Source organism: Gracilinanus agilis, chromosome 6 (assembly GCF_016433145.1).
Source record: "Gracilinanus agilis isolate LMUSP501 chromosome 6, AgileGrace, whole genome shotgun sequence".
NCBI lineage: Eukaryota > Metazoa > Chordata > Mammalia > Didelphimorphia > Didelphidae > Gracilinanus > Gracilinanus agilis.
The window spans coordinates 198563867-198589669 of NC_058135.1; the positions used below are offsets into that span (position 1 = coordinate 198563867).

A 25803-nucleotide genomic window follows, 5' to 3' on the forward strand; every position below is an offset into this window, starting at 1 on the left:
TTTTGGTAGAAATATGCAGTCTGAGTTATGATTAGAAAAGTGATTTTCAAAAAATAAAAAACAGATTTCTCTTTTAAAAAAAAGAAACTGAGGCTACCTAATAGAGGTCTTTCAATTCCTCTCAATTTATCTTCAAAATCTAATAGCATCATCATCCACACACTTTCTGAAATTACATTATCATAGCATTGGAGGCAATCTCATTCAATTCGTACCTGGAAATAAGAATCTTCTTTATAACAATGTTTCCATGTTTTCATCAATGTTTTCATCCAGTCTTTGCTGAAGACCTCCAATGAAGAGAAACCCAAGGCAGACTATGTACTTTCTAATAGCTTCCATTTCTTTCTTTCTTTCTTTTTTTTAGCAAGTTTTCCTTACAAGAAGACTAAATTTCTCTATTTTCAACTTTGGCACTTGTCCCTATTTCTGGACTCTGGAGTCGAGCAAAATAAATCCAATCTCTCTAGAATAAGACAATCCTTTTAAATGTTCAAAGAACAATATCATGTCCACAACCCTATCTTCCCTTCCCATGGGTAAATATCTCCACTTCTTTCAACCCGTCCTTAACTTCTAGAGGTCTAAGAACATTTTGCTTGCCCCCAGTCCTAAGCTTTCCAGCTTTCTAATTTCCTTCTGAAAAAGTGGCATGCAAAATTGAATATAATCTCTATATTCTTTATTTTCCATATCTGGTCAGAGCAGAGAACAGATTATAATAGATCTCTTCACAGTCCTGAATATTTTTTCTCCTCCCATCTCATAATGAGAGGTAGCATTTCTCCTTGTTTAAACTAATTTCTAGGTCTAACCTTGATCCTATCATCTTCTGCCCTTTACAAAATCATGCTCCAGCAGTCATTTCCTCTCTCTAATGGACCTTCACTCACTCTTTCTCCTTTGGTTCTTTTTCTTTCTTCATATTGTCCTCCATATACTATAAGCTTGAAATGAATTAGACTATCTGGCCTTAAATACATTCTAAATTTTTTTTGCCTATATATCTCTGATCAAACAATTTTCATGGCTTCCTTTTCTTTCCCTTTTTTTTGATCTACTCTTCCTTTAATACTCAACTAAGTTTCTGCAATCCCAAGAAGACCCCTCAAGGTCATGGAGATGAGGTAAATGTTGATATTTTCTCACTAAGAATTCACATAGCATTTGTCTTAAGCCTCTCTGATTCCATTACATATTATATACATCATAAGTATACATATATGTATTATATATCTCATTACTAGACAACATGATACATAAGGTCAGGGGTTAAATTTTATCTCAAGTGTCTAAGCTGTCAAGAATTTGAAACAATTTAATAAATACAGGAAGTATCTAATAAACATTTGCCAAATTGATTAAAATAACTATTTGTGTTCTCAAGAAGCCAATCCTTTAATGGGAGGTGGCAGAGCCAACATAAATATAATTCAAAAGTGAAAATATCAATGGATCTGAAGTCAAATCTTAATGATTTGAAGTTATCCTAAATATTTAACATTAACCATTAACTGGATGTTACTAGGTCAGCCATTAAGGTTCTCTAGGCTTGGTTTCCTTTTATGTAAAATGTGGTGGTTGGATACAATGACCTCTAAGTCCCCTTTCAGTCATTTTTTCTGTCATGTCCAGCTTTCATGACTTAATTTGGGGTTTCCTTGGCAAAGACAGTAGAGTGGTTGGCCATTTCTTTCTCTAGCTTATTTTACAAATGAGAAAACTGAGGCAATAGGGTTGAACGATTTGCTCAGGGTCACATTGCTAATGTGTCTAAGGCCAGATGGGAATTCAGGAAAAGGAGTTTTCCTGACTACAGTCCCAGCATTCTATTCACTGTTCCACCCAATTAACACCTACTAGATCTAAATCTATGATCTTATGATATTTTAAAAAACAAGTTATAGATTAATGCTCTTTATAGAGCTAGAATTATTACGGCTGGTAAATAGGAAAACTTTTGGTCTGAGCGTGAAGAAATCTGTATTCTCCTCCAAGTTCTGAGACCTAACTTATTCCATTGATTGAAAGAGTCATAGATTCTGTTTCTTTCTTTCTCACTTGCAAGAAAATGAAGACCAAAAAAAGGTAAAAACAGAAGGCTACAAAGTATTATGCCTAAAGACCTTTCTAACCCAGAAATTCTGTTGTCCTCAGTTTTGCCTATATGGAAGAACTCTTTTTAAAACCTACATTTTTTTCTATGGTCCATTTTCCATGCTATTTTATTTTTATTTTTAATTAATTTAAATTTTCAATTAATTAACTAATTAATTGATATTTAAATTTTTATTTAATTCAGAAAGAAGTTTTACTTTTTCCTAAGCATTCATTATTTTAGAACAATTGAAAATTTCTCATTTGATTTTTTTAAGGGAAGATATTTCTTGCATTCTTTTGGCTATATAGACAATAAGCAACTCACCCCATTTCTAATTAACCAGTTTTTAAAAGCGACTATTAGGAGTAAAAGAAAAGTAAAATCAATCCCAAAGCCTTCCAATTCAATAAGCTCTAGTATTTTCTGTGTAAAAATAATAGATCATGAGTACCAAGTCAAGAAAGAAAGTAAGTTATATGTACAAGCAGATTATTAAACAAACAGAAGGAGAGAAACAAGCTTTATATATACACATTCATATATATACACATATATAAATGTATATATATGTATATACACAAATTACACACATGTGCAAAACTGAGTTATTATTCTACCTTTTTAGCCTAAAATAATTTTCTGCCTTTTCTTATGAATATGTATATATGCATATGGTTTTGAAAGTCATTTTGATGTTGAATAGTTTGTATGATTTTATCAGGATCACGAAGCTTGAATATTGTTATGTGTTATAATTTCTGTTAACTGAAAAATTTCCCCTAAACTTCTAAATAATAATTTAAGCATTACTTTTGAACTATTCAAATTATGTAGGAAGTAAATCAAAGCTATCAGGATTTAAAGAGAGTATTATATTTCTGTTTCTCTAAAATTTTAATTTTTTTCTAATAAGGCAGAGAACTCATCCAAGTCAATTTCCCTTTAACTCACCTAATTTTAAAATCTGCTCTGAATTATTACGCTTCTTGTTTCCATTTCAGTTTTGCTAGTGCTTTGAACAATATTCTTCAAGTCACAGAAAGATATGAATTTTTTCAACTGGGTCAGTGCTTCATCAAATTTTAGGGTATATTAATTACTTAAGCACAAAATAACATTTAGTGGAAGGTGTTTCTCTGTTTCTGAAAACTACATCAAATGGAACAAATTTTCCTTTGAGTTAAACAATAATAAAAAACAAACATCAAATGAGTGCTCCATTTATTACTAAAAATAAGAAAATAATAAAAATGATTGTTTGCACTTTGTGGCATAAATCTCCATTTCATGACTCATGACCATCAAGAAAGACACACAGCCATCACCAAAATTCTGTGTGAGGAATTTAAAATTGAATATTAGAGATAGGGAGAAGCAGAATGGAATCATTACTCATTATCATCATCTGAGTTATCTATAGTTTTCAATAGAATGCTTAAAGTAAGCTACAGAAAGTGAGTTTATATTCTAACCCTCTCATCTAATCATAAAAAGCAATCATTTCATCCATATGTAAAATCATTAGTTGAACACTAACTTGCCCCCCAAAATGTTTCTGTCCAAATTCAAATGAATACAAGATGAGATGGGGGAGTCTGAGAATTCTAAACAAACAAACAAAGAATGCATTAAAGGTTGGCAGAGTAGTATACATAAATTATCTCATTGGATCTTCTATAATAACTCTATGTGGTGGTAGTTTTTATTATCTCTGTTTTACAGTGAGGAAACAGGCTCAGAGATGTTTAATGACTTGCCCATGCTCACACAGCTACCACATTTTAGAGACAGCATTTGAACTGAGGTCTTATTTACCTCTTTAGGTAAGGTTTAGCTCTTTATATATGACCCAAACTGCTTTGAAGTAATATCCTTGAATAATATGTGACTGAGAAAATAAATTCTCAGTGCCCCCAGCAAAAGTCTAAGACTGTAATTTTAAAGATTAATGCTAATAGATTGCAGTGGAGGGAGTTTCCACACAAGTGGTCCATACATTGTAAAATCATGACCTAATTGTCCAAAAATTATAAAATTTAAGAAACTAGAGATAATCTAGCTGAACTTCTTAATACTACCGATGATGGAAGTGAGGTCAACAGAGTAATGGTATCCACAGTCACACAAAATTGTTAATCACAAAGTTTTAATTAGATTTTATTTCTTATGAATCCTGGGCCAGAGCTTTTCCTACCATATACAGTAATGTTAGTTTCAAATGCATTCTGAATTTTCATTTTCCTGTTCTCAATTTCATTTTAATCAGCTAAATAATATTTCTTGAAAATCTATTACATACTGAGCACTGGTGTAGGTAGTTGAAGTTTTTTTTAAATTAATGAATACACGGACTCTGCCCTCATCCACTTTGCAGTATAGCTGAAGACAATATTGGAGACAAGATAGCATGTAATTTTAATTAAATTAATTTGTATATTGTCCAGAACTTGTTTTTTTAATCCATTTTAGCTTCTCCTAACTGAAAAGAAAAACAAAATCCTGGTCAAATAAGCATATACAAGCAAAACAAATTCTCATACTGGCCATGTCCAAAAAAGTATGTTAGTATACAATAAAGTACTAAATTATTTGACTTGAACAAATTATGTGTGGTGGAGAGAAGTGTAAAACGGGTAGATGTGGAAGCTGGAGTAAATTTATTAAGGTCTTTGAAAGTCAAAAAAAGAAGCTTGAGCTAGTAGGTAATTGGGAAGCAATTGGGAGGCCAATAGCAACCCTGCCTTTCAATGCTGAGAACTTTATGAATTACAACTTGTAATTACAGCAGATGACACATAATCAGTCTAGTAGTCTAACTATAAAGCAAATATTTATAACATGGCTTCATTCTTCTGAGAGCCTTCTTCAATGAACTAATTCAGATTAAATCTACAAACTTTGTTTTGTGGATTTAAGATGTTACTGATAATCACTGTAAGTGAAAACCAAATCACCTTTTATGACATAATTATATAACATTTGTTCATATAAAACAAACTTTCCTATTATCTCTCCCACATATCACAAGAAGAGTAGATGAAAAAATAAAGGAGTTAAAATTAAATCAACATTTTTATATCTTTGTTTTTAAAGATGTGGTGGAAAAGAGTGCTCTAAGTATAGGTGAGAATGAGACTTTTACTTTATGAATTGTGATTATATTTTACATTCCTGCTGTCTTTTTTAGTGAATAATAAAGAGCTGGCTACAGAGAGGGGGAATGTCATATGGATTTAAATCTACAAAATATAAAATGGAACAAGTTTTTTAAGGTATGTAAAAGTAAGGAAAAGAATTTAAGATAGTCACAATACAGTGACTTATTCAGCTCTGGGAAAGTGCACAGAGATTTTCTTCTAACAGGTGCATTTGTAAATGTTTTAGGATTTTTCATTTTTTTCTAATATATTAAAAAGGAAATGACATGCAGATAAAATGTGGATTAAATGGATTGTTCATTCTAATTCTAACTTATCTTTTAATAAAGTACTTTAAAGAGCAGAGCAGCTGTTTTCCTTGGTAACATACTATATAGTTGTAGTCCTATGTTATAAGAATATGCTTATTTTTTAATGAATTGCTTTGTAAAAGGACAAAAGCAGGTGAAGAAATTTAGTGGGTCTTTACAACGAACAAAATGGCTATTGGCTTACTCTTCATTTTACTTTTGAAAACATTTTCATAACTTTCTTCTTAGTCTTTGATAGATTTCATAAAGTTATAGATTATAGTGATTCTTTATCAAGCAAAATGAATGTTTCCCAGACCGTTCCCTTCAAGAGATTACATTTTTGAAAACAGATGTTTTTAAATAACGTGCTACTTTATTTTTAAAAATTATAAACTTAGTGTTTTGCTGCCAAAGTTTCATATAATAAGCAACTAATTACAGATGTCACATATATATCTCTCTCCTATATGAATATCATTTCCTAAAATAGTAATTAAATTATTTGTTAACAGCCCCTCTAACACAGAAGTGAGGTCTCCAATTAAGAAGTCTGTGTTATTCTAATCTAAAATGCAATATAAATTAACATTTTAGATAAAAGGTCAACAGGGTTAAACTGTTTGTCTTCCTAAAAAAGTTTATGAATGCCCTTTGTAGCTATACTTTTAAAAAGAAATTGCAATGAAACTAGAATATTAAAACCTCCCAGGAAACCAACAATAAAAGCCACTAAGAATTTCACAAGTTTTTTTTTCCTTAGGTGTTAATTAAATGATCATTTAACATTGCAATGTAAACACTACATTTTCATCTACTGACAGCATAGCCTATTATAAATCCAGGGCAATAAAAGTCTTGGTGTTAATACTCTGAACCAAGTTCCCACAACACTCTAAGATGCCTTGTCGTGTCTAAGGTTAAGCATCTAGACACAAAACAAAGATTGCGCCTGCTCGACTTCCAGTTCAATTTTCCCATCGCCCAGTGACCTAGGTAACACTTGGAGCAATAAAGAATAAATTTAATTTCTCCAGCATTTTGTGAGGATTAGGAACAATTGTTGGCCTGCAATGACTTTTTATCCTTGGATTCTTTTTCCTCCAGAGCATTCCTTCAGTTCCAAAAGAGAATTCTGATGGTTTAAGACGTAGAACAAACAGAACTTTAAATTAGTCTTTTTTCAATCAATTGGAACTGTTGGAGGGGAAGCAATCAACTTTCCTCTGGGCTTTTCTCAGCTATTCAGTTACTTCAGGCTTTAATCTTTCACTAGTAGAAGAAACCTATCATGATAGGGTAAAGCTATCTTTCCCCATTCTCTTTCAGACTTATTTATTTCTCTTTTCTTTAAAAAAAAATTTAAAAGCTTAAATCAAGATGCCATACTTAAGCTTACACATTCAGTTGGGGGAAGATTCAAGAGCCACAGATGTTCTCTTAATAACCCTGCACCCCATGTTTTTACACCACCGACCAGTGACATAAACTCTGAAATGCCTTTTTACTTTTCATTACTTCCTTTTCTAGCATTGTTTCCTTTTAAACTGCTGCCCAAAAGGTTTCTCACATCACAATTTACCCAAGCTTTCAAGGTTAACTCTTCCAGGAAGAACTCTGTGAAGGAACCACCTTGACAATTAACTTGGTTAAAAAGTGAATAAAAAGAAACTAAGCAGAACTCATACTTTACACTACAGAGTTAAAATAACAATGACAATGGAGTTTAAAACAATAACAACTGGCATTTGTGTTGGAAGCTCAAAACATGCTGTTAAAAGCAATTTTTCCTCTTCCTAATTTCTATAACAAAATTAGTTGACTAAAAATCAAATTAGATTAATTTTTAAGTACCATTATATGAGATTGGATAGGCTGAAAGAACAGTCCTGTTAACTCCCCGCCATATTTAAAGGCATATGCCAAACTATAACGCTGACTACATATTTTAATTTACTGCCATATGTTCTTATTTGTCATTTTTTTTCATCTGTTTTTGCTAAGACTCGTCCCTGAGCCTAGAATGGCTCCTTCTCCCCACGCTGAATATCTAGCCATTATTTAAGGGGCAACTCAAATACCATTTCCTTCAGGAAGCCCATCCCTGACCCCTTCTAACAGGTTAATGAATGACCCTTCCCACTGAAACTTCCAACATGTCTGTCACTTCTCCAATGCCCTTACCAGGTGTTATATTGTATTAGCATCTGAACATATAATATGCCTCTATTATCAATAAATATCAAAAAGACAAGGAATATGGCTTGCCTAGATTTGGGTATCTTAGGAGCACTAAGAACATGATGCACACAAGATATGCCATCGTTTGTAAATAATTTGCCTATTAGCATTTTAATTTATTTAATTTTCCCAGATGGATCAAATGAACTTATCCTATTCTAACACAGCACCAATGAAAAGTGGCAAAATGGCACCTTTTCCATAAAATGAATTTGAGGAAAAAAAAAAACAAATAAAAAAGGCAGCATTAGTAATTTAAAAATAGTTGAATGTAATGACTGCCTTTTTAACATACCAGTTTCAGGGGGGAGAGGAAACAGCAGTTCCTGAGAAATTCATCTCATGTGGCAAATACATATTCATTTTAATGCTCAAACTTTAATTTACCACATTGGTTCATCTAAAGCAATTCTTAGGAAAAATGCCTGGAATGTATGGATATCTGTAAGTAGTTGACAAAAATTTGAGAAACCTAAACTTCATAAATTTTAAACTTTATAAACCTGATTAGTTTAAAACTTAATGTTTACCTCCAGAGAAAGAACTGATAAATGCAAATAAGTAAGACATAGTTTTAAATATACAAATGTCTTTTTGTTAAATGAGGCCTTTTCTAATGGGGGAGGGGAAGGAGGAAATTAACTGGGTATTTTAATGTGAAAACAAATTAATAAAATAAATTTTTAAAAAGAATGAAAAAATATTTTTTCTTTTCTCCTTTTAAATTCCTAAAAAGATATATATATTTATAATATGCAGAGAGGAAAGAATAAGGAAAGCATTTTGGGCTAAAATTATTATGCCTTCTAGGTACTATCTCATGATAAATTTGGAATTACCAGGTTAAAACGGGTAGCTCTGACATGAATTAAGACATCTATTCCAAGCAACCAAATCACATCCCCATCAGCCTACACCGATGTGCACTATTATTTGTGGATGATTACTGGGCAGACAAAATTGCAGGATGGCAGAAGTTTAAAATCTTACAGAATTAAGAAAAGGCCCCAGAAAGAGCAGTGAGGCAGATGATAATAATAAAAGAGCATAATAAGCAAGTTAACTTAGACTCCAATTCCGTATTGGAATTTCTGTAACAACTTTTTATTACGAAGAGATTAAAAAAACTTTGCTTAGCACTCTTACTCTCTCTCCTATCAGTAATACCCCACCTGTAAAAATGCTTTGTGGTTTTAAAAATAAGTATATTTGAGAGTTTCATAAAAATGCAGGTTAAGATCTTACTAATTAAAATTGCTTATAGATAATGTAAAGACAAATTTGCAAAATGATAATCTGAAGGTATTTGTTAATGTAAAGAGATCTTGAGTTTCTTTGCTTCCACCCCAACTCATTTTGTGCCCAAAGTTTTTTTTTAATGGGACTCAGTTTACTAAAGGTAAACAGACCTAATTTGGCTTTTACCCTTTTCTAATAAGGGAAAAACGGGGGAGCAAGAGGAATGCCAATGTGGAAGGGCATAAACTATGTACTTTTCAGGAAAAGGATTACAAAAATTCGTATCAAAGATACAAAAAGATACAAAAAGATACCCAAAAAAGATACAAAAAAAGAAGAGTACATGTCTAAAATTAACAATTGATCTAAAGATTTTAAAATTCATTTGTAAAAGGATATTTATTTCATGTGGTTACTTGAAATATAGAATGACTTTAAAGTCCTTAATAACCACCTACTACCACCCCCTAGTTCTCAGATAGGGATAAAGATGTCCAAAGAAATGAAGGTACTTAAAGTAGCAAAGAATTAGGTTTACAAACAAGGTAAAAAAGCTAGTTAATTAGTGGTAAAGCCTGGATTAAAACTTAAAGTTTCCTAACTCTACGCCTATTTTCTCTATAGGATATTCTTTCACAGGATAAACTCACTTCATTTCCCCAGGTGTTTAATATGACCTCAGAGAATGAGGACTGAGACTGCATTTGTGGTTTGTAGACTATTCCTAGGAGCTGTCTAGCAATGTACATCAGCACTTATGAGAGTGTCAGCACTTTTTCTGCAACTTACAGTCAAAGAAATTTGCCCTTGAGCAACTAGATGTCCAGAGTTACACTGCTTTGGTTGTCAAAGATGAGATTTGAACTGTTTTCCTGTCCCTAGGGCCATCTCTCTACACATTACATCTACATTTGATCCAAAAAAAATTATTTTTCATTTGTCTACACTTTCATTTAGCATTTAACTTTTAAATACTCTTCCAAAATTTGGAAATAATGATTTAGCATTAGTAACTTTGTTATTTATAGTCTTCTTTCCACATGTCTCAAAAAAGATGGGTCTGTCTTGGCAGAAGAATACCATTCAAATACTGAGCTTTCTGTTTTTCACTAACTTACTTTCTTTGAATAAATATGATATGTCTAAGATCTGAGAATAAATAACAGACAGAGCCTTCAAGAGGAGAGATCACACATATTACTATTCTTTTTAGTCCCAGCACTTAGCAGAAAGTCCTGCACACAGAAAGAATTCAATAAATGTTTGTTCCTTATAGAACACACGCCTGTTTACAAATTGGGAAGAAGTGCTGCCATAAAAATGTGAAAAGTGTTTAAATGGAAAGACATTATTAATACACATGCTTTTCTTAACTGATTTCACTCTCCCTTGGACCACTACTCAGAGATCAAGTCTTACAGTGGCTGTAGCATTTCTACCAGCGGAAACCTGCCAATTACTGCTTGGTCCCTAACAGCACCCCAGCAACAAGGCAGGTCCTAACCATCTACTGGAAGGAAAAAACATTCAACACCCAAGACTAGCCCAATCTGGAATACAATCTCATTCTTTATTGGATTTCTAACCTCTAAACCAGAAGTCTGAACTCTGATTTGAATAACATTCAAAGCTTGAGCTAGTTCAATAAGGTCCCACTTTTCAGGGCAAAGCAGTTCCTGATAGCTTTTTGGGAAGTAGGAGGTCAGATAAGAAAGTATCAAACCTTTTATCTGACTATTTAAAAATAAACTCTTGATTTCAGAGTATTAATATTTAGGGATAAACACTGGAGGCAGGATGGGCATTGTTTCAGTCTCAGTTTTATTGTTTTCTCCCTATGTCAGCACAGAATAATGAAGGCAGAATGGAAAAGAAACCCCAAAGTCTGTATTAATAAACATTCAAAGAAAAAAGTTGGTGTTTCCAATCACTTACATGTCACACACCTTTCTGAGCCTCACCTCTCTGATTCTTTGTTTTCAGACATCAACAAAGCTACCTTGAGAGAGCTAACAAAATACCAGCGTTAACGGTGTAAATCATATGTTTGCTTTCTAACAATTATAAAATAGATATGACAGCCATCCGAAGAACTTTCATCCTTAGTGCATGAAAGATCTTCAGTATTCCCAGGAATGGAAATCAGCGGTAGCTATCATGGTAGCTCACTAGATGAGTAATGATGTCGATCTGGCCGGACAACGGTAACCGTAGCAACTGTAACCTGCAATTCCTGCGTAACCGTTGTTGGATTTATTGTGGCAGGGGCCAAACAGGCCAAGAGTAAAATGAAGCAGGGAACTATGGTATCTGACACATCTAGTACCACACACTTTAATCATAGCTGGCAGAAATTAATTCAAGAGGAATTTTTGCAAGGGCTCCCCATGCAGTGTTCGGCTTTTATTCTATACTACAAGGATTTTAAGTAACTAAATTGACATGAGGGAACTGTTGGAGAAGTTAGAGGGTTTTTTAAAATATAATTAGATTAAATAATGGTATATTTTTATGTTAAAAAAAAACACCATGGGTTTTGTGGGCACTGTTATATCTCTCAAAACACTTCAGTGTTTAGAAAAACTTAAGGAGGTAAAACAGGTAATTAATCTAGTTGTTTTTTTCTCCTAACCCTTTAATTTAGTTTTCCATTATCTAGAAGGATTTCTGGGTTTTAATGTTAGCTCAATCAACTTGCATAAACTGAAAGTGACACGGAATTAAGAAATAAAGCCTCTGTTGGAGTTTTTGTTCCTATCTAGTTATCTTAAAAAGTTTCTGAAGGAAAAAGCCACATTGATCTTCACACATGTAGGTACCAAGTATGTAGCAAAAATGTATATTAAGAAAGATTGAAGAGTATGAGTTCTTATATTTGATAAATAGTACTAACAAGCTATAATCTTAACAAAAAAATTAAAGGTAAAAAATAGTTCAGTTAAGTCAATTTTCACCAGACTTTTAATGATAGTAACTATCGATAATGAGGCAACACTTCCACATAGTGAATATCTTAAGTACCTGAAAACTATAAACTTCACTTGAAAACAGGAAAAAAAAAGGCTTTCACAAAATGTTTTGAAGAAAATTAAATAATGAGTCACTTGGATATATGTGGTACCTCTGTCCTTTTTGTAGTGGTTGAGAGAAAAAAGACTTACAAAGAAGTGCTTTGAATATTTAAGTTTATGTTAGAAAGCTGGGTAAATATAATAATGCTCAAAAAATAAACTAAAAACCACAAAACAAATATGTGTAACCCAAAAGGCTAACCACGGCACCACCAAATGAAATTCCTCTCTAACAAGCCAGGTTTTGTAAAACTCCACTTGAAAGTGTGAATTGCTCATGAGTAAATCAACTTTCAAGTAATCTAATTAAGTGAATGAGCACCTAACTTTGTTCATCCATTAAACTGATTGTATACCTAACATATAATAGGTGTTTAATAAGAATCTATGGAATGCATGCTCTCACAGATATTATATATAGCAATCAATAGCCAAAAAGAAATAGGGCACACCTAACTCAATCCTTGATGTAAATGTAATCCTGGTTGCAATATCGTTTAAGTTGCTTTGAAACTGATTTTCTCCACTTAAAAGTACAATAAAAATAGAAATAAGTGTGGGGTGCTTTTGAGGGAGTGGGATGGAGAATAGAGGACGTTGTGGAGTTATCTAGTTGAGCTGAGAAAATTATGTACTGTCTCTTTTAAACTCCTCAACCTATCACTTTCCTTTACTTACACTTCCCATCTGTCAACAAGTGCTTGTAATTTTATTACACTGTCCTGTAGTTTATGCAGAGTTGGTATTATTTTACAGAGTTCTGTTAATGGACTGGATAAATGGTAATGCTATTTAAACTAGTCTCCTGCTCCAACAAACACAGCTGCAACTGTACTACTATTTCTGAGCAAACATCTTGACCTGAACATGTAGTGCTCTCTCAACCCGTCCAAAGAGAAATTGGAGCAGACAGCAAAGGGAAAGCATAGTTGGCCGCTGGCGGCAACCAACCATGTCTAATCATAATTCATATACAGTGTGCCCTCTTTTTCTTTTATATTGCATTTAGGCTACGCAATGAGCATATGGGCTTCTTCACCTGGCATCTCATTTATAGTCAGAAGTCAGTTAAATGGTGATCATTCTTCACAGAAGCTCAAAGAAAGTTTACAGAATGTGTGCTCCATCCAATTAGCTTTTTTAAAAAAAAATAGCTGAACTCACAATAGAAAAAGTGCAAATTTTGTCTCTAAAAAATAAAAAATGGATTATATTTTTAAATATAAACAAAATTCCTCTAAGTGACTTTATTAGACTAGAGATTATAACTCTGCTTCTTATATGTCCATCTGAAATAGAGATATTTTCACAGATCAATGATTATCCTTGGTCAGAAGAAGTTGAATACCACAGAAACAATTCCTTATCATAGGCTTTTTGATATTTCCCACCCTAGGTGAAGAAATGTTCACTTTAAAAGAAAGAAATACCAAGAACAGATATGTAGAATGCAAGGTACTTATTTCATAGGTTTAAACTGGAATTTCGAGAGAGGAATTTTTACCTAGCACCTTCATTACACAAGTACTACAAAGGCTTAGTAAATCCTAAAATATCACAAAATGTGAACTTTGCTGCCTTTTTAATTTCTCTACTTCTGATACATATAACTAAGAAGGAAAACCAATTGATAAATCCTTGCTAATGATGATAATAAACTGATTCTTAATGTTCATCACCCAAAGGAGCACAAGTTTAAGATCCCAGTTTTCTTCTCATGAAATAGAAAAGGGAAGTTTCCATTTAAATTTTGCTAGAAACAATTATTACCAAAGTTCAGAAACAGCTTTTCAGAGTAAAAATACTGATTAAACCACAAGTCCAATAATTCTAAGGAATCTGGCCTCTCAGTTGTATAATTCCAAGTAAAAAATGGCCAAAATGTCTAAAAGAAATCATTTAATAAAATAGCAGTAATTAAGATCTTCTATCAAATATCACTTCTTAAACTATAAAAATAATAGTATTGATAGCTAACATGTATATGGCACTTTAAGGTTTACAAAGGGTTTTACACAACTTTATCTCTTACTCCACAAACTTTCTTTTTTCTTACCCAATATTTAATTCAATTATATACATATAATGTAAACTACTTATATGGTTTTTGAATGAATGAAGGAGCAAATGATTCAATAATGTCCATCTCTTTACAGTTACAACTCAAAAAGCATACTCCCTACCTGTATCCCCCTGTCAATGTTGTTTCCTCAAACTGGAAATGCTCAACTCTTCCCTCCTCTTGACCAATTCAATACTACATTTCCTTTAAGACCCAGCTCAAGTCCTGCCTTCTCAATAAGGAACTCCTGTATGCTTCAGCCTTTTCCTTTCCAATATTATACATATTTCAATTCCAATTTTAGATTGGAATCATAGAGTACTATATGTGAAGCCATATGTTCACATTGAAACTAAGTGCAAATTAACTAGCCTTTAAGATAAATTTCCAAAATCGAAGTCCTGAAAATTGAATGCACTTTAATCAGTCACTTTTGTTTTCCCCTTCCACAAATTTTATGAATATATCTGCATATTAAAGGACTAAACTATTACAGAAGCTCTATCTTCCAAATGTCCATCTTTTTTCACAATGGTCCCTACCATAACACTTTGTACAAATAAAAGTTGATTTCAAGGGCTTTGATTTCTATTACTTATTGAAAATGAATCAATTATATAAAAACAAGTGGAAGAGTTTAATCTTACAAAGCCCCCAAAAGGCTAGCACTTCTAGACAAATTTGACTCAACATCTTTCTGAAACAGTGGCAAGCTAGAATTTGGATGGAAGACAAGGCATTCCAGCTGGAGAGAACTTCTTCCCAAGTTATAGGAACACAATGAATTAAAGCATATACCAAACATAGTGAGGAAACGAGCTTGGCTGGGAAGTCATCAAATGATTCAGCCTCTCCAGCTTCTGGGATTGCTGAAAGAACCCTGAAACTTCTGTATAGCCCCAAAGAAATTGTATGGTTGCCTGCTTGCTCTTCATCCAAATGTTCCCTTAAGATCAACCCAAATAGTCAAATATCCCATGCATCACCAAAAAGCATTTTCACACTTTTAAAGAATAATATTGTATTATTCATAGTTCCAATACTTCAAGTGAACCTCTCATATTCTTATGCTATAGCTCTATGACCAAAAAATTTCAAATTTAAAATTCCAAGGCATTTTCTTTTTTTTGGAGGGGGTGTATGTGGATGCTATTATTTCATCCTCTACAAAAGTCCTCCTAATGCCTCACAATGACATATATTTATACGTGTATATATGTATAGGTATATGTATATGTCTGGGTATACACACACACACACACACACACACACACACACACACATATATGTCTTAGAGGTAATTCTAGGGTATCAAAGTTTTACTCAGCACAGTTCATGCTTTGTTAGGTCTACTAAGTTATAAAGATGTTGACCATAGCTCTGAAAGAGACTAAGGCTGTTGTTTGAAGACCATTCTAGATAAACGTGAAGGAGCTCCTCATCGCATCTGCTGGAGAGTTATATTTTTTTTTTAGCTGCAAGAACATTCAAAGACACCCTAATAACTCATAGAAAAGTAAACTATTGGTTGATATTGAAAATGCCCACACTGGAAAAAAACAAACAGATCTATCAACAGCTGAGATAATTATTTGGCAAAATTAACAAGCTGTCTAGAGAGGGCTTAAAATATTTTATTTGATACCGAAATTATGGGGTATTCCCAAATAAAACCTTTCTTGCAGTTTGTGCTTTTTAAATAAAATTTTAAATGCAAAAATTCAAATCTTACTCTACAATCATTTACACAGTTTAGTTTATGAATACACTTTAGCATAACAAAAAATAATTACAATCACTTTTCACATATACTATATTAACATTTCACACCAAGCATCACTATTTGAGCAGAGAATAATATCATAAAACAAAATTATGAACCCTTAAATATGAAAAATAACCATATCAAATTCCTCTTAAACTACAATGCTCTTACAAGAATAAAACTTTGCTGTCCTCCCAGTCAAAGTTTAATTAAAAGCCTTCAAGAGACAGAGGTATTAAGGAAATTTTGACAGTAAACATGAATACATTAGTTCAATTCCATTATAACTGATACACAAATAAACCATTGTAGGTGAACTTAAAAAAAGTGACTGAAACCAATAAAGACTAGTCCTATTAACCTCCCAAAGAAAGGAAAAACAAAGCAAACTTAAAATGCAGAAACCTATCAGTGGACAGATTCCAAGAAAGCAAAGTTAACAGCCTCATAGTACATTTAATAAAATGCAAGGTACTACCCAAAGCAACAATAACTAACTGTGTCTACTTACAGCCTGTATAACTTCGAAGTCCCAAGAAACAGCAATTCAGGAAACAGCTGAAGGTTATTTTTGTTTAAACGCCTTTTGAGAAAAACAGAAAAACAAAAATAAAAATAAAGCTTATATTACAGATAAACTAGAACACTGAGACAATGATTTTGTATTATCTCATAGTTTAAGAAAGACGTGAGAATTCAAGTATTACAAATTAAAAGTTTGATCCACCTTTTATTGAGTGACTTTTAAAAATGTTTTTCCATTATGTAAAAATATACTCAGTTCATATGAAGGAACCATTGGTGTGAACTAACTAACCTTAACAATATCTATCTATGGAAATAAGCAAAGGAACAAAGGCTACCATAAATAAGTTTCTCCTCAAGATCTCCATGATATAAGAATATGCTGGGAAATATTTAACAACTGGCTCTCCAAAAAAAAAATTAAAAAAAAAAGATAATTTTTTAAAGTTTCATCTGCCTTACTTGTATTTTTCCCATCACTTACTTAAGTCTAGGCAATAAACAAAACCAGAAATTGAAAGCTCTTATGTATAAGTTTTGCCAATTTACAAGGTCTAAATACTCACATTGAAAATTTAATAATTTTCTAATGTGCTTCTGCCTCAGTGATTCCTATTATTAACTATATTCCATTTATTACAGAAGACATAAATAAAATACTTTTAAAAATAATATTTTACATGTTCATACAGTTTTTTTAATCACCTTTTTCTGACATTTGGCAATCCAGGTTCTCTCCTCCTACCTGTTCTCTCTCCCCAACATATATGATAATAATATGATATAGTAATCATATATGTGTTATCATACAATACATATTTGCATGTTCATCATGTTGCAAAAGAAGACATATATTGCATACACTAGAGAAAAATGCATGGAGGAAATAAAGAAGAAGGTAGGCTTCAATCAAATGAAATACACTTTTTAAAAAAGCTCATGTCCTACCTAAAGTGCTTATCTTTGAATTAGAGAATTAGGTGATGAACAGAGCCACTGTCTAGAAACTTTGCTTCTTCTTTCACATTCAGATGCAAAAAAAATTCAAGGACAGTGAGGGGCCAGCAGTATCGAGGTCCATCAACACCAACAGCAACACCAAGATCATGATCACTCAGGTCTTAAAATAATCCCAAAGGGAACAGTTTCTAAATGACCAGTTCTCGAATTTTGGGCAGGAAGTTCATATCTCAGTATACTTTGACATGAGAAATCCAGGCACACTACTCTTAAGTTGGCTACCCTAAGGGAGAGTTGGGAGAAGTGAGCCTGGGAAGTCTTCCTTCAAAAGAAGCAGCTGGTTTTGTTGAGTTCTTGGCAAGTTCAAGGTCTGATGTGTTTTGAGCTTAGTTTGTTATATGTAATATATGATTTTATTTTATTTTGTAAGTACTATACTTTCCATACTACACAGGCTGGAAAAGTAAATTTATACTAAACAAGATGATTTACAAAGTTCTTTTATCTGCTATAAAGTAATACTTAAAATTTTATGATACAGGCTTTGAGGATCATTCTTCTAAATAATATAAAGCAAATTTTTATTTCTGATTTTAATCCTTAACTCAAATCTATAGATTTTGGTACTGATAAAAAGGTATGATGGTTCTTAAAAAACATAAAAAGTATTCGATTTCAAAATAAAAATAAACACTGTGTCACTTAAATGCTGTGGAATTATGAAACTATACACCCTCATCTACATATATTTTCAAAAGAATACAAATATTGACCTAAACTTAGTTATTTTCACTTTTATGAACTTCAAATTTGAGATTTGCCATTTCATTAATGACTACTTACTTCACTGCTTTGCATATGTTTTTCTCAAATAAAAACAAAATTTTGAAAAGTAAAGTGATGAGAAGAATGGCTGGAATTTTGAAGTAATGAGAAATCATCAAATGCAGAAATTGAAGATGTTTCACTAGAAGAAAAGAAGGCTTTTGGCAGAGTATGATCATGATCTACAAATATTTTGAAATCTATCCACTAAAAAAGGCCTAGACATGCCCTGAATAGCTCCAAAGGACACCAATAGAACCAATGGAAAGAAAGAAAAAGGAATTTTAAAATAATCTCATAGTGCTTGCTTTGGCAGTACATATAATAAAATTAGTCTCATAAGGTAATGATAGCCTCATCCCTTACTGGATGCATTCAAGAAAAGTTAGATGATTATCTACTGAAAATTTTATAAATGAGTTTATAGTATAGTAGGTTATATATCAACTTTTAGATGCTATGATGAAATTGAAAATATAAATGATTTTCACTCTGTTTTAAGTAAATGACTATTAAATTGGAACCATACACAGTAAAGATACTCAATGCTTTTTTTAAAAATGTGTTTATTGATGATGAAAAGTATAAAAGAAATTAGAATGGAAATACTGTGTTCTAACAAAAAGAACTTGAGTTATAATCCTTCTGAAATTTACTGCCTCTATGACCTTATAGAAGTGAAATCTAACTTTCTTGGGCTTCAATTTCCTCATGTAGATGAATTGGCTAGGTTTCATAATCTCTAAGGTCCCTTCCAGTTCTAGAGCTATGATCCATAGCTAACAGAAATTATACAGTAATTGATTATTTCAAATCACTTCTCTTTTTGTGCCTACAATGTTTCAGACATGACTATAGTATCTGACATTTTCAAACACAAAAGATGGTCTATACTTGAAATTTTCCTAACTTGGTAGAAAACACAAACTTTTTGGAAACACATTCCCTCTATTTGTCTAATCTTCAAGAATTCAGGGTTACCTTCATACCACACTGAGGAACTGAAGAAAGATCATAAAATTTCTCTCCAATAAAGCATTAAAGATATTCATAATTCCCCCTCAATGTGTGCAAATTAGCATTAAAATTAAGGAGGTTCTTCCAAAGGAACTCATTAGGAATCATTGGTTTTCTTCCTTATTTGGTGAAATTGAATCTTAAAAAGGTATGATTCGTTTAATTATAACCCTGTTTCGAATATTTATAAGTTTTTTGTTTGTTTGTTTGTTTTGTCATTCTCTCATCTCCCCTTCTTTGCTCCTCTTCACCACAAAGAGCCTCCCTTCTCTCCCTGTTCCCCACACTATTCTAGGAGCTCTCTTCCTTCTATTATTATCTGGAAGCCCACAACTCTACATTTTACTAACTCATGGTGGCCTGTTCTTCTCCAAAGTGTATAATATTTTAATATTGTCTTAGCTAACCATTAGCACCAACTGACAAATTTAATTTATCTTTAGTATAATTAATAGGCGCCCTTTAACCTGTTTAAGAGTATTTGCTTTTCAAAGGGATTGTTTTAATTTGGATTTCTCATCAACTGGAAAAAAATTAGGATGTTTCAGGTGATTAAGTGAAGAATTTTAGGTAATAGGATCTATGCCTATAATTATAAACATCAATTGATTATCTAAAGAAGGGGAAATCTTTATAGTGCCTTCATATGTAGTTTTCCATATTAAAGTTATATTCCAGTTATCTAAAATGGAAGTTTCATTGGATAACAGAACTAAACATGGAAGAGGCCTCAGAAGTAATCAAGTCCTTTTACAGAAGAGGAAACTGAGGCTGAAACAGCTTAAGTGATTTGTCCTGCATCAACAGCTAATAATCATCTGAGAACCCATCCCAAACTGAGAGGGAAACTAAATTTTTATATTAAAACATGTTCCTTTACAACTCAGAAAGTTTAAAATTATAATTACATTGCATTTACTTAAACTTTGATAAATTTCTTGCCCCAAGTCAAGCACTAAACATTTCAGCATTAAGATTCATTAGAAAGGAAAATAGAACTCAAAATTGAAATGAGACTATGGGTTCCATGGGTTCCATGATTCATATACAATTGAATTCAGTGATAAATATTGTCCTTTTTTCTACCAACACACTTTGGATCCTCTTTTCCTGTCTGCTCCCCATCGGCTTTAATAAATTAATATGTATAGTACTGCATTTTCGAACAAAACTGAAGAGTTTAATACTAAATTTTTAGAAAAAAATATAGTGTAAAGTCATTGGAGCACAGAGCCTTAAAGCAAAGGATAATTAAGGAGAGTAGAAAACATCATCTCACGCACTAAAATAAAGGTGTAAAATATAAAATAGATTATTTATTAAGGATAAAGATTCTGATGAGATCTTACTATTTTAACGGTTTAATGTGCTTTCTTCAACTTATTTCATCCATTAGTACAAACGGCAACCTATGCTTCCCTTTTCTTCCTGTACACATCTTGCCCATGTTTTTTTTACAAATCTGCCACAAAGGATCCTTCCAGCATGTGGTAAACCTGCCTCCATTTTAAAAAATCTTTCATAGGTACCAACATATACTGCCATCTCTTTTTATAGTTATATATCTAACTCTCCACTTTTCCCAAAGGCACATTACCCTTATAACATTTCTTGTCAGCACTAGAAATATACTACAGCTTACTTGTGCCTGTCATGTTTCTTTCCATGCCCCTTTGGAACTTAATGCAACTTTGATTCTTCAGAGGCATCTGGGTGGCACAGTAGATAGAGCAATGGGCTTGTAGTCAAGAAGACATGAATTCAAATCTGACCTCAGAAGCTTACTGTGTGCCCCTGGGCAAGTAATTTGACCTCTTACAGTCTTTTTTCTCATCTGTAAAATAGGAATAATGATAATAGCACCTATCTCCCAGGGTTGTTATGAGGATTAAAATTAATTCATATTTTTAAATATACTTTGCAAGACTCAAAGAGCTATATAAACATTAGCTATTACTATGATGATTATTCAGTGACTAAGGCGTTCGATGTTTCTGAAACATATAACGGAGCTGGAAGAATGTTTCTGTTATACTTTTGTTTATTTGTTTTGGCTGAGGAGCAGTTTAAGATCATTGAAAACATTGCGTAATTTCCCAAATGCAATTCAGCACACTCTCTTGCTATTTTTCAATTGTAGGCACAGCTTCTCTTTATTAGTACTGATATGTTCAATGTTAACTGAGTATATCAGTTTAGATGGACAAGCCATCATGTCCGAGTCTACACGATAAGCATATTTTTATCTAGTTTTCTCTCTCTCAATTGTTTATTCAATCTCTCTTGAGTAATTATATATTTCATTGAGGAAGCCTGAAAACATTCTGTAGTTTGAAGCAATCAGATAATATCATCCACAAAACAGAGCATGTGATGGGTCTCCTTATCTATATGTAATCTCTCTTTCTTTTGAGTGTTGGGGAGGGCAAACTCCAGCAGTGACAAACTCTCTCTTGATAATGATTGATAGTTAAATCCAATCATCTTTTTGGTTTTTCCTATGAAGTCTTATATATATATATATATATATACACATATATATGTATACACACACACATATATATATACACATACATGCACACAGATAAATACATACATATATATGTATATGAGAAACATTTTTATCTTAGTCAAATGTTTTTACGTGATCAAGGAGCAAGAAAACATAATGGGGTCTTGTCTTCTTGGCAACTTTGAGTCAATTATATCTGTAAAGAGATATATTTGAGAATCATTTGTGAAAGCCTGTCTTCATCAAGGATACCCTCAACATATGTGTAGAATATTCGCATAAAGATTTAAAAGTAGATTTAGGGGATCAATAATTATCGATATTCTCTATGATTGCCTTTTAAAAATAATGATTGCCTGCATTTTTTCCCTATCCTTTTGGTCTTTTCTATTCTCTGACAGCTTGTTAAAAAGAAATCTCACAATGCTTTCAAGATAGTGAAGATTTTCATAGCCAATTTTTAGCATGACAACAAAACTATATTATCTCTAACAGTAAATACATCTCTGCTAAATCTCAGGCATGACTGTGTCAAAAGAATCCCTCCACTTTAAATGAATCAATGAAGTTTAAAATTGGACTGACTGCCACAGAACAATGAAACTGCACAGAATGAACTAAGGGGGCATAAGCAAGGGGAATGTATGCTAACAAATAGAAACCTACAGGAGTTCCATTTAATCAAACCAGGTGGGTCAATTATCCATTGTTCAGAGCACTCACACTCAATTATGCAGAAGGCAAGATGTACAAAGATGGAGAATGACATCCCGACATCCCACTTCAGTAAATGGCATGGAATTATGTCCTCATGCATGGCATTGATGCATTTCCCTTCTGCCTCCTAACTCTCTATTGCCATACCATGCACACACCATGGCTGATTCATAGCTCTTGTGATGGCTATTCAGAGTGTCTACAAGTGTATGTAGCAAGTATTTTCCAAATCTTTTTCCCACATAAAGGCAAGATGAAAGTGTTTTGCCCTAGTCCAGTAGAAGTTAGGAAGCTCTCTAAAAATTTCTTGATCTTAATTGTGCTTTCTTTGAATGTTTTACTGGGAGAGAACTGAATGGATAGCCTCTGAGATGCCACCTAACAAAGTCTTGGAGATATTCCCAGGCAACTGCTCCTGCTACTTAGGCATCTATATTCCAATGACTTCCGATATCTTTCTCTTGAACTAATTTAGACTTGTTTGAAATAGAAGATGAAAATAACTCCTATGATTGATATTCTAACTTCCTTTTTATAACTAACATGAAAAGAAAGTTTCACGTTTTCACCTGCTTTGTTGTCTTTTGTACTTTTAATTCTCGCTTAATTACAACTTCTTAGGTTTGTTTAATTCTGAAAATGTTTAAGATATATCCATTAGTATTTCTGAGCAAATCGCATTTGAAGAAAGTTTACCCTTTTTCAACTTGATGGAGAAGGCAGAGTAGAGAAACTAATTTTTTTTATTTTTTGGCCCAGACCTATGACTTCATTAGAGTGGGGAAATGTTCATACTGAAATGACTTCCATTGATGCAGGTCAGCATCTGCCATTTTTATAACACTATTAAATGGGTAGAAGAGTCTTAGAGGGCTGCCTCAGACACTAAAAAGTTAAATAATTTGTCCATAGATCACACAACCTGCATGTCTTGGAGACAGGTCTTGAACCTAATTTTTCCTGACTGCAAGGCTAACTTTATATATAGCAAACCACTTGCTTTCTTTCATTCCCTATTATGACCCATACATTTCTCCGTATATTAGGGTTTTTGTTGTCCCTTTTCCTGTTGGAATTTTTCCACCTACCCCCCCCAAAAGATGAAAAAAATCCATCCCTGAAAATTATTTTCACTTCCTATTAATCATATACAACTGAAGAAGAAAAATAAAAGAATGAAAATCATGTTGTATATATGCTTGCTAAAGGTCAGGTTCAATAGGCTTCCTTTTTCAATAGCTCAAATAACAGAAAATCGTGAATAACTTTCTAGAGCTGTATCTTCTATGAAATAGCATAGGGAGCATACAAAGGGATATGTATATAACTTTGGATCATATTTCAGGTAACAAGAAAAGTTAATTTTTCCAAGGCCTGAAAGGTAATGTAGGCTCTATAAAGTTCTATACCCAATTCCCTCTGATCATTTTGGGGGAATCAAGCCTGAAAACTTTACCTAACTAGAATCATCATCAAATGTCTGTGTGTGTGTGTGTGTGTGTGTGTGTGTGTGTGTGTGTGTGTGTGTGTGAGAGAGAGAGAGAGAGACAGACAGACAGACAGACAGACAGACAGAGATCCTATCCATAAGCTGATGCACTGACTGTGCTAGCAATAGCTAGATGTGTTACAAAAGAAGAGACATTTATTTTACTCTTTTCAAACTTAACAGGTAGGCTTTTGAATGAGCCTTTTTTCATAAATATATTTCTCCAAGAATGGCTACATCTCTTTCAGTTTAGTCATTCTATTAGCAATATTTATACCAGACTGGAAGATAAAGTTTTCTGAAAAAAAGACACAATTAATACATGTCAAAACTAAAGTATAAGCAGTCAGAAAAACTCCCAGTTTTTTTTTTAATTGAAAAACTAAGTCAAGAAAGTAGGCTTCAACCAACAGTGTTTTTAATCTAAAGATACTCGAAATTAGTGAGATATACAATTACAAGTACAACATTTAACAATCTCTGCCTCTACACAATATATTGTAACAGTGCAAACTAAACTGTTCGTTTCAAAGTAAGCATAAAAGAAAGCATCCAGCAAACACTGGATCCTCACAAAGGATGAGCACAAAACAGATGTGGGAAAAATAAACAGCCTTGCTGCTTCAGAATTTAGAAAAAGGTCTGCAAAAAGCAAACAGGACTTCTCACCACAATTTAACTTCTAGGCCTATAAAAAGAGTCCCATGAGAAACTCTCATAGATGAATAAAATATACTATTTAAAGTAATATGGAGCATGTACAAGCTTTTGAGGCTCTCAAGTCAGCTGAAAGAATGGGAGATTTTTTTGTTAGGCTACTGCAATATTGTTCATACTTCTACAGTGGAAATTATTCCCATATTTCATAAATGTCAAGCGAAGATACATAGCTGATGATTTAAAGTATTTTTGCCTCATATCTTCAGCACTCATGCCATTATTTGAGAGCTAAATAATTTGTTAAAGAAGCCCTTCAAAAAATGGCTAGTCATTTTAAACCCAGGTGTGCAGGTGTCCAAGCATAATACTTTTTAGACAGAACTTGTATTTTTTTTTTGCAAGGAGATTAGCACTTTGAGCTTGTCCTTGCTCCAAGAAAAATGAACGTGCTCTGTTAAGTGAGGTAGTATTATTATTAGCTATGAGAAAAAGGATTCTCCATCTCCTTGGTGAACAAGGAATAACTGATGTTTCCTTCAGACCTCTTCCACAACATACTCTTCCCCTGAGCTCATTGAGCACTATGAGCTACCTACAACAGAAATTTAGGAAAGAAGTAATTATTCATGTTCTTCATTTTGAGCCATCAGGTATGGGGGAGTGTGTGTATTCAGAATCCTTTTTTAAAACTGCATTTTTCAAAATGGAATTACTCAGGACCCATGGTTATCATGTCTACTAAATCCAGATTTGACATGCTATATAAGTTTATTTAGAATTTAAAAGCAAATGTGAGTATGTGGCATAAAGTCTTAACAAACATCTTTAAATGCATCACCAATTTCTTAGATAATGTAATTATTTTAGTAGATTACTATAAAAATTGTCAGGATCCTTTTTTCATATAAAAACAGCATTTAAAAGGCAAAGGGTAGATTTTAAAATGTAAGATAAAAAATACAAGGCTACTAAAAATAGAGATTTTGTAATAGGTGTATTCATATCTATTATGCAATACATAAAGGCATATTTGCCCTTATTTCTGCACATTTTAATTCTTATTAAAGTATATACACTAGTAGTAATATAAGTTCATCAAAGTCTAATATTAATGATTTTTTCTTTGGTGGTGTAAGTTTTCATTCATGTGACCCAGTAATACATCTTTTGT

At 32.7% G+C, this 25803-nt stretch overlaps 1 protein-coding gene across 6 annotated transcripts in view; it reads right to left on the reverse strand.

The window, feature by feature from the left end:
* Positions 1-25803, reverse strand: part of SLIT2 (slit guidance ligand 2) — a 383740-nt gene that overhangs the window by 348325 nt on the left and 9612 nt on the right. For all 6 annotated transcript variants that reach the window (XM_044681359.1, XM_044681361.1, XM_044681358.1 and 3 more), the window contains exon 4: positions 16439-16510. In XM_044681359.1, coding sequence (XP_044537294.1) covers positions 16439-16510 — 72 coding nt within the window. The remainder of the gene's footprint in view (positions 1-16438; positions 16511-25803) is intronic.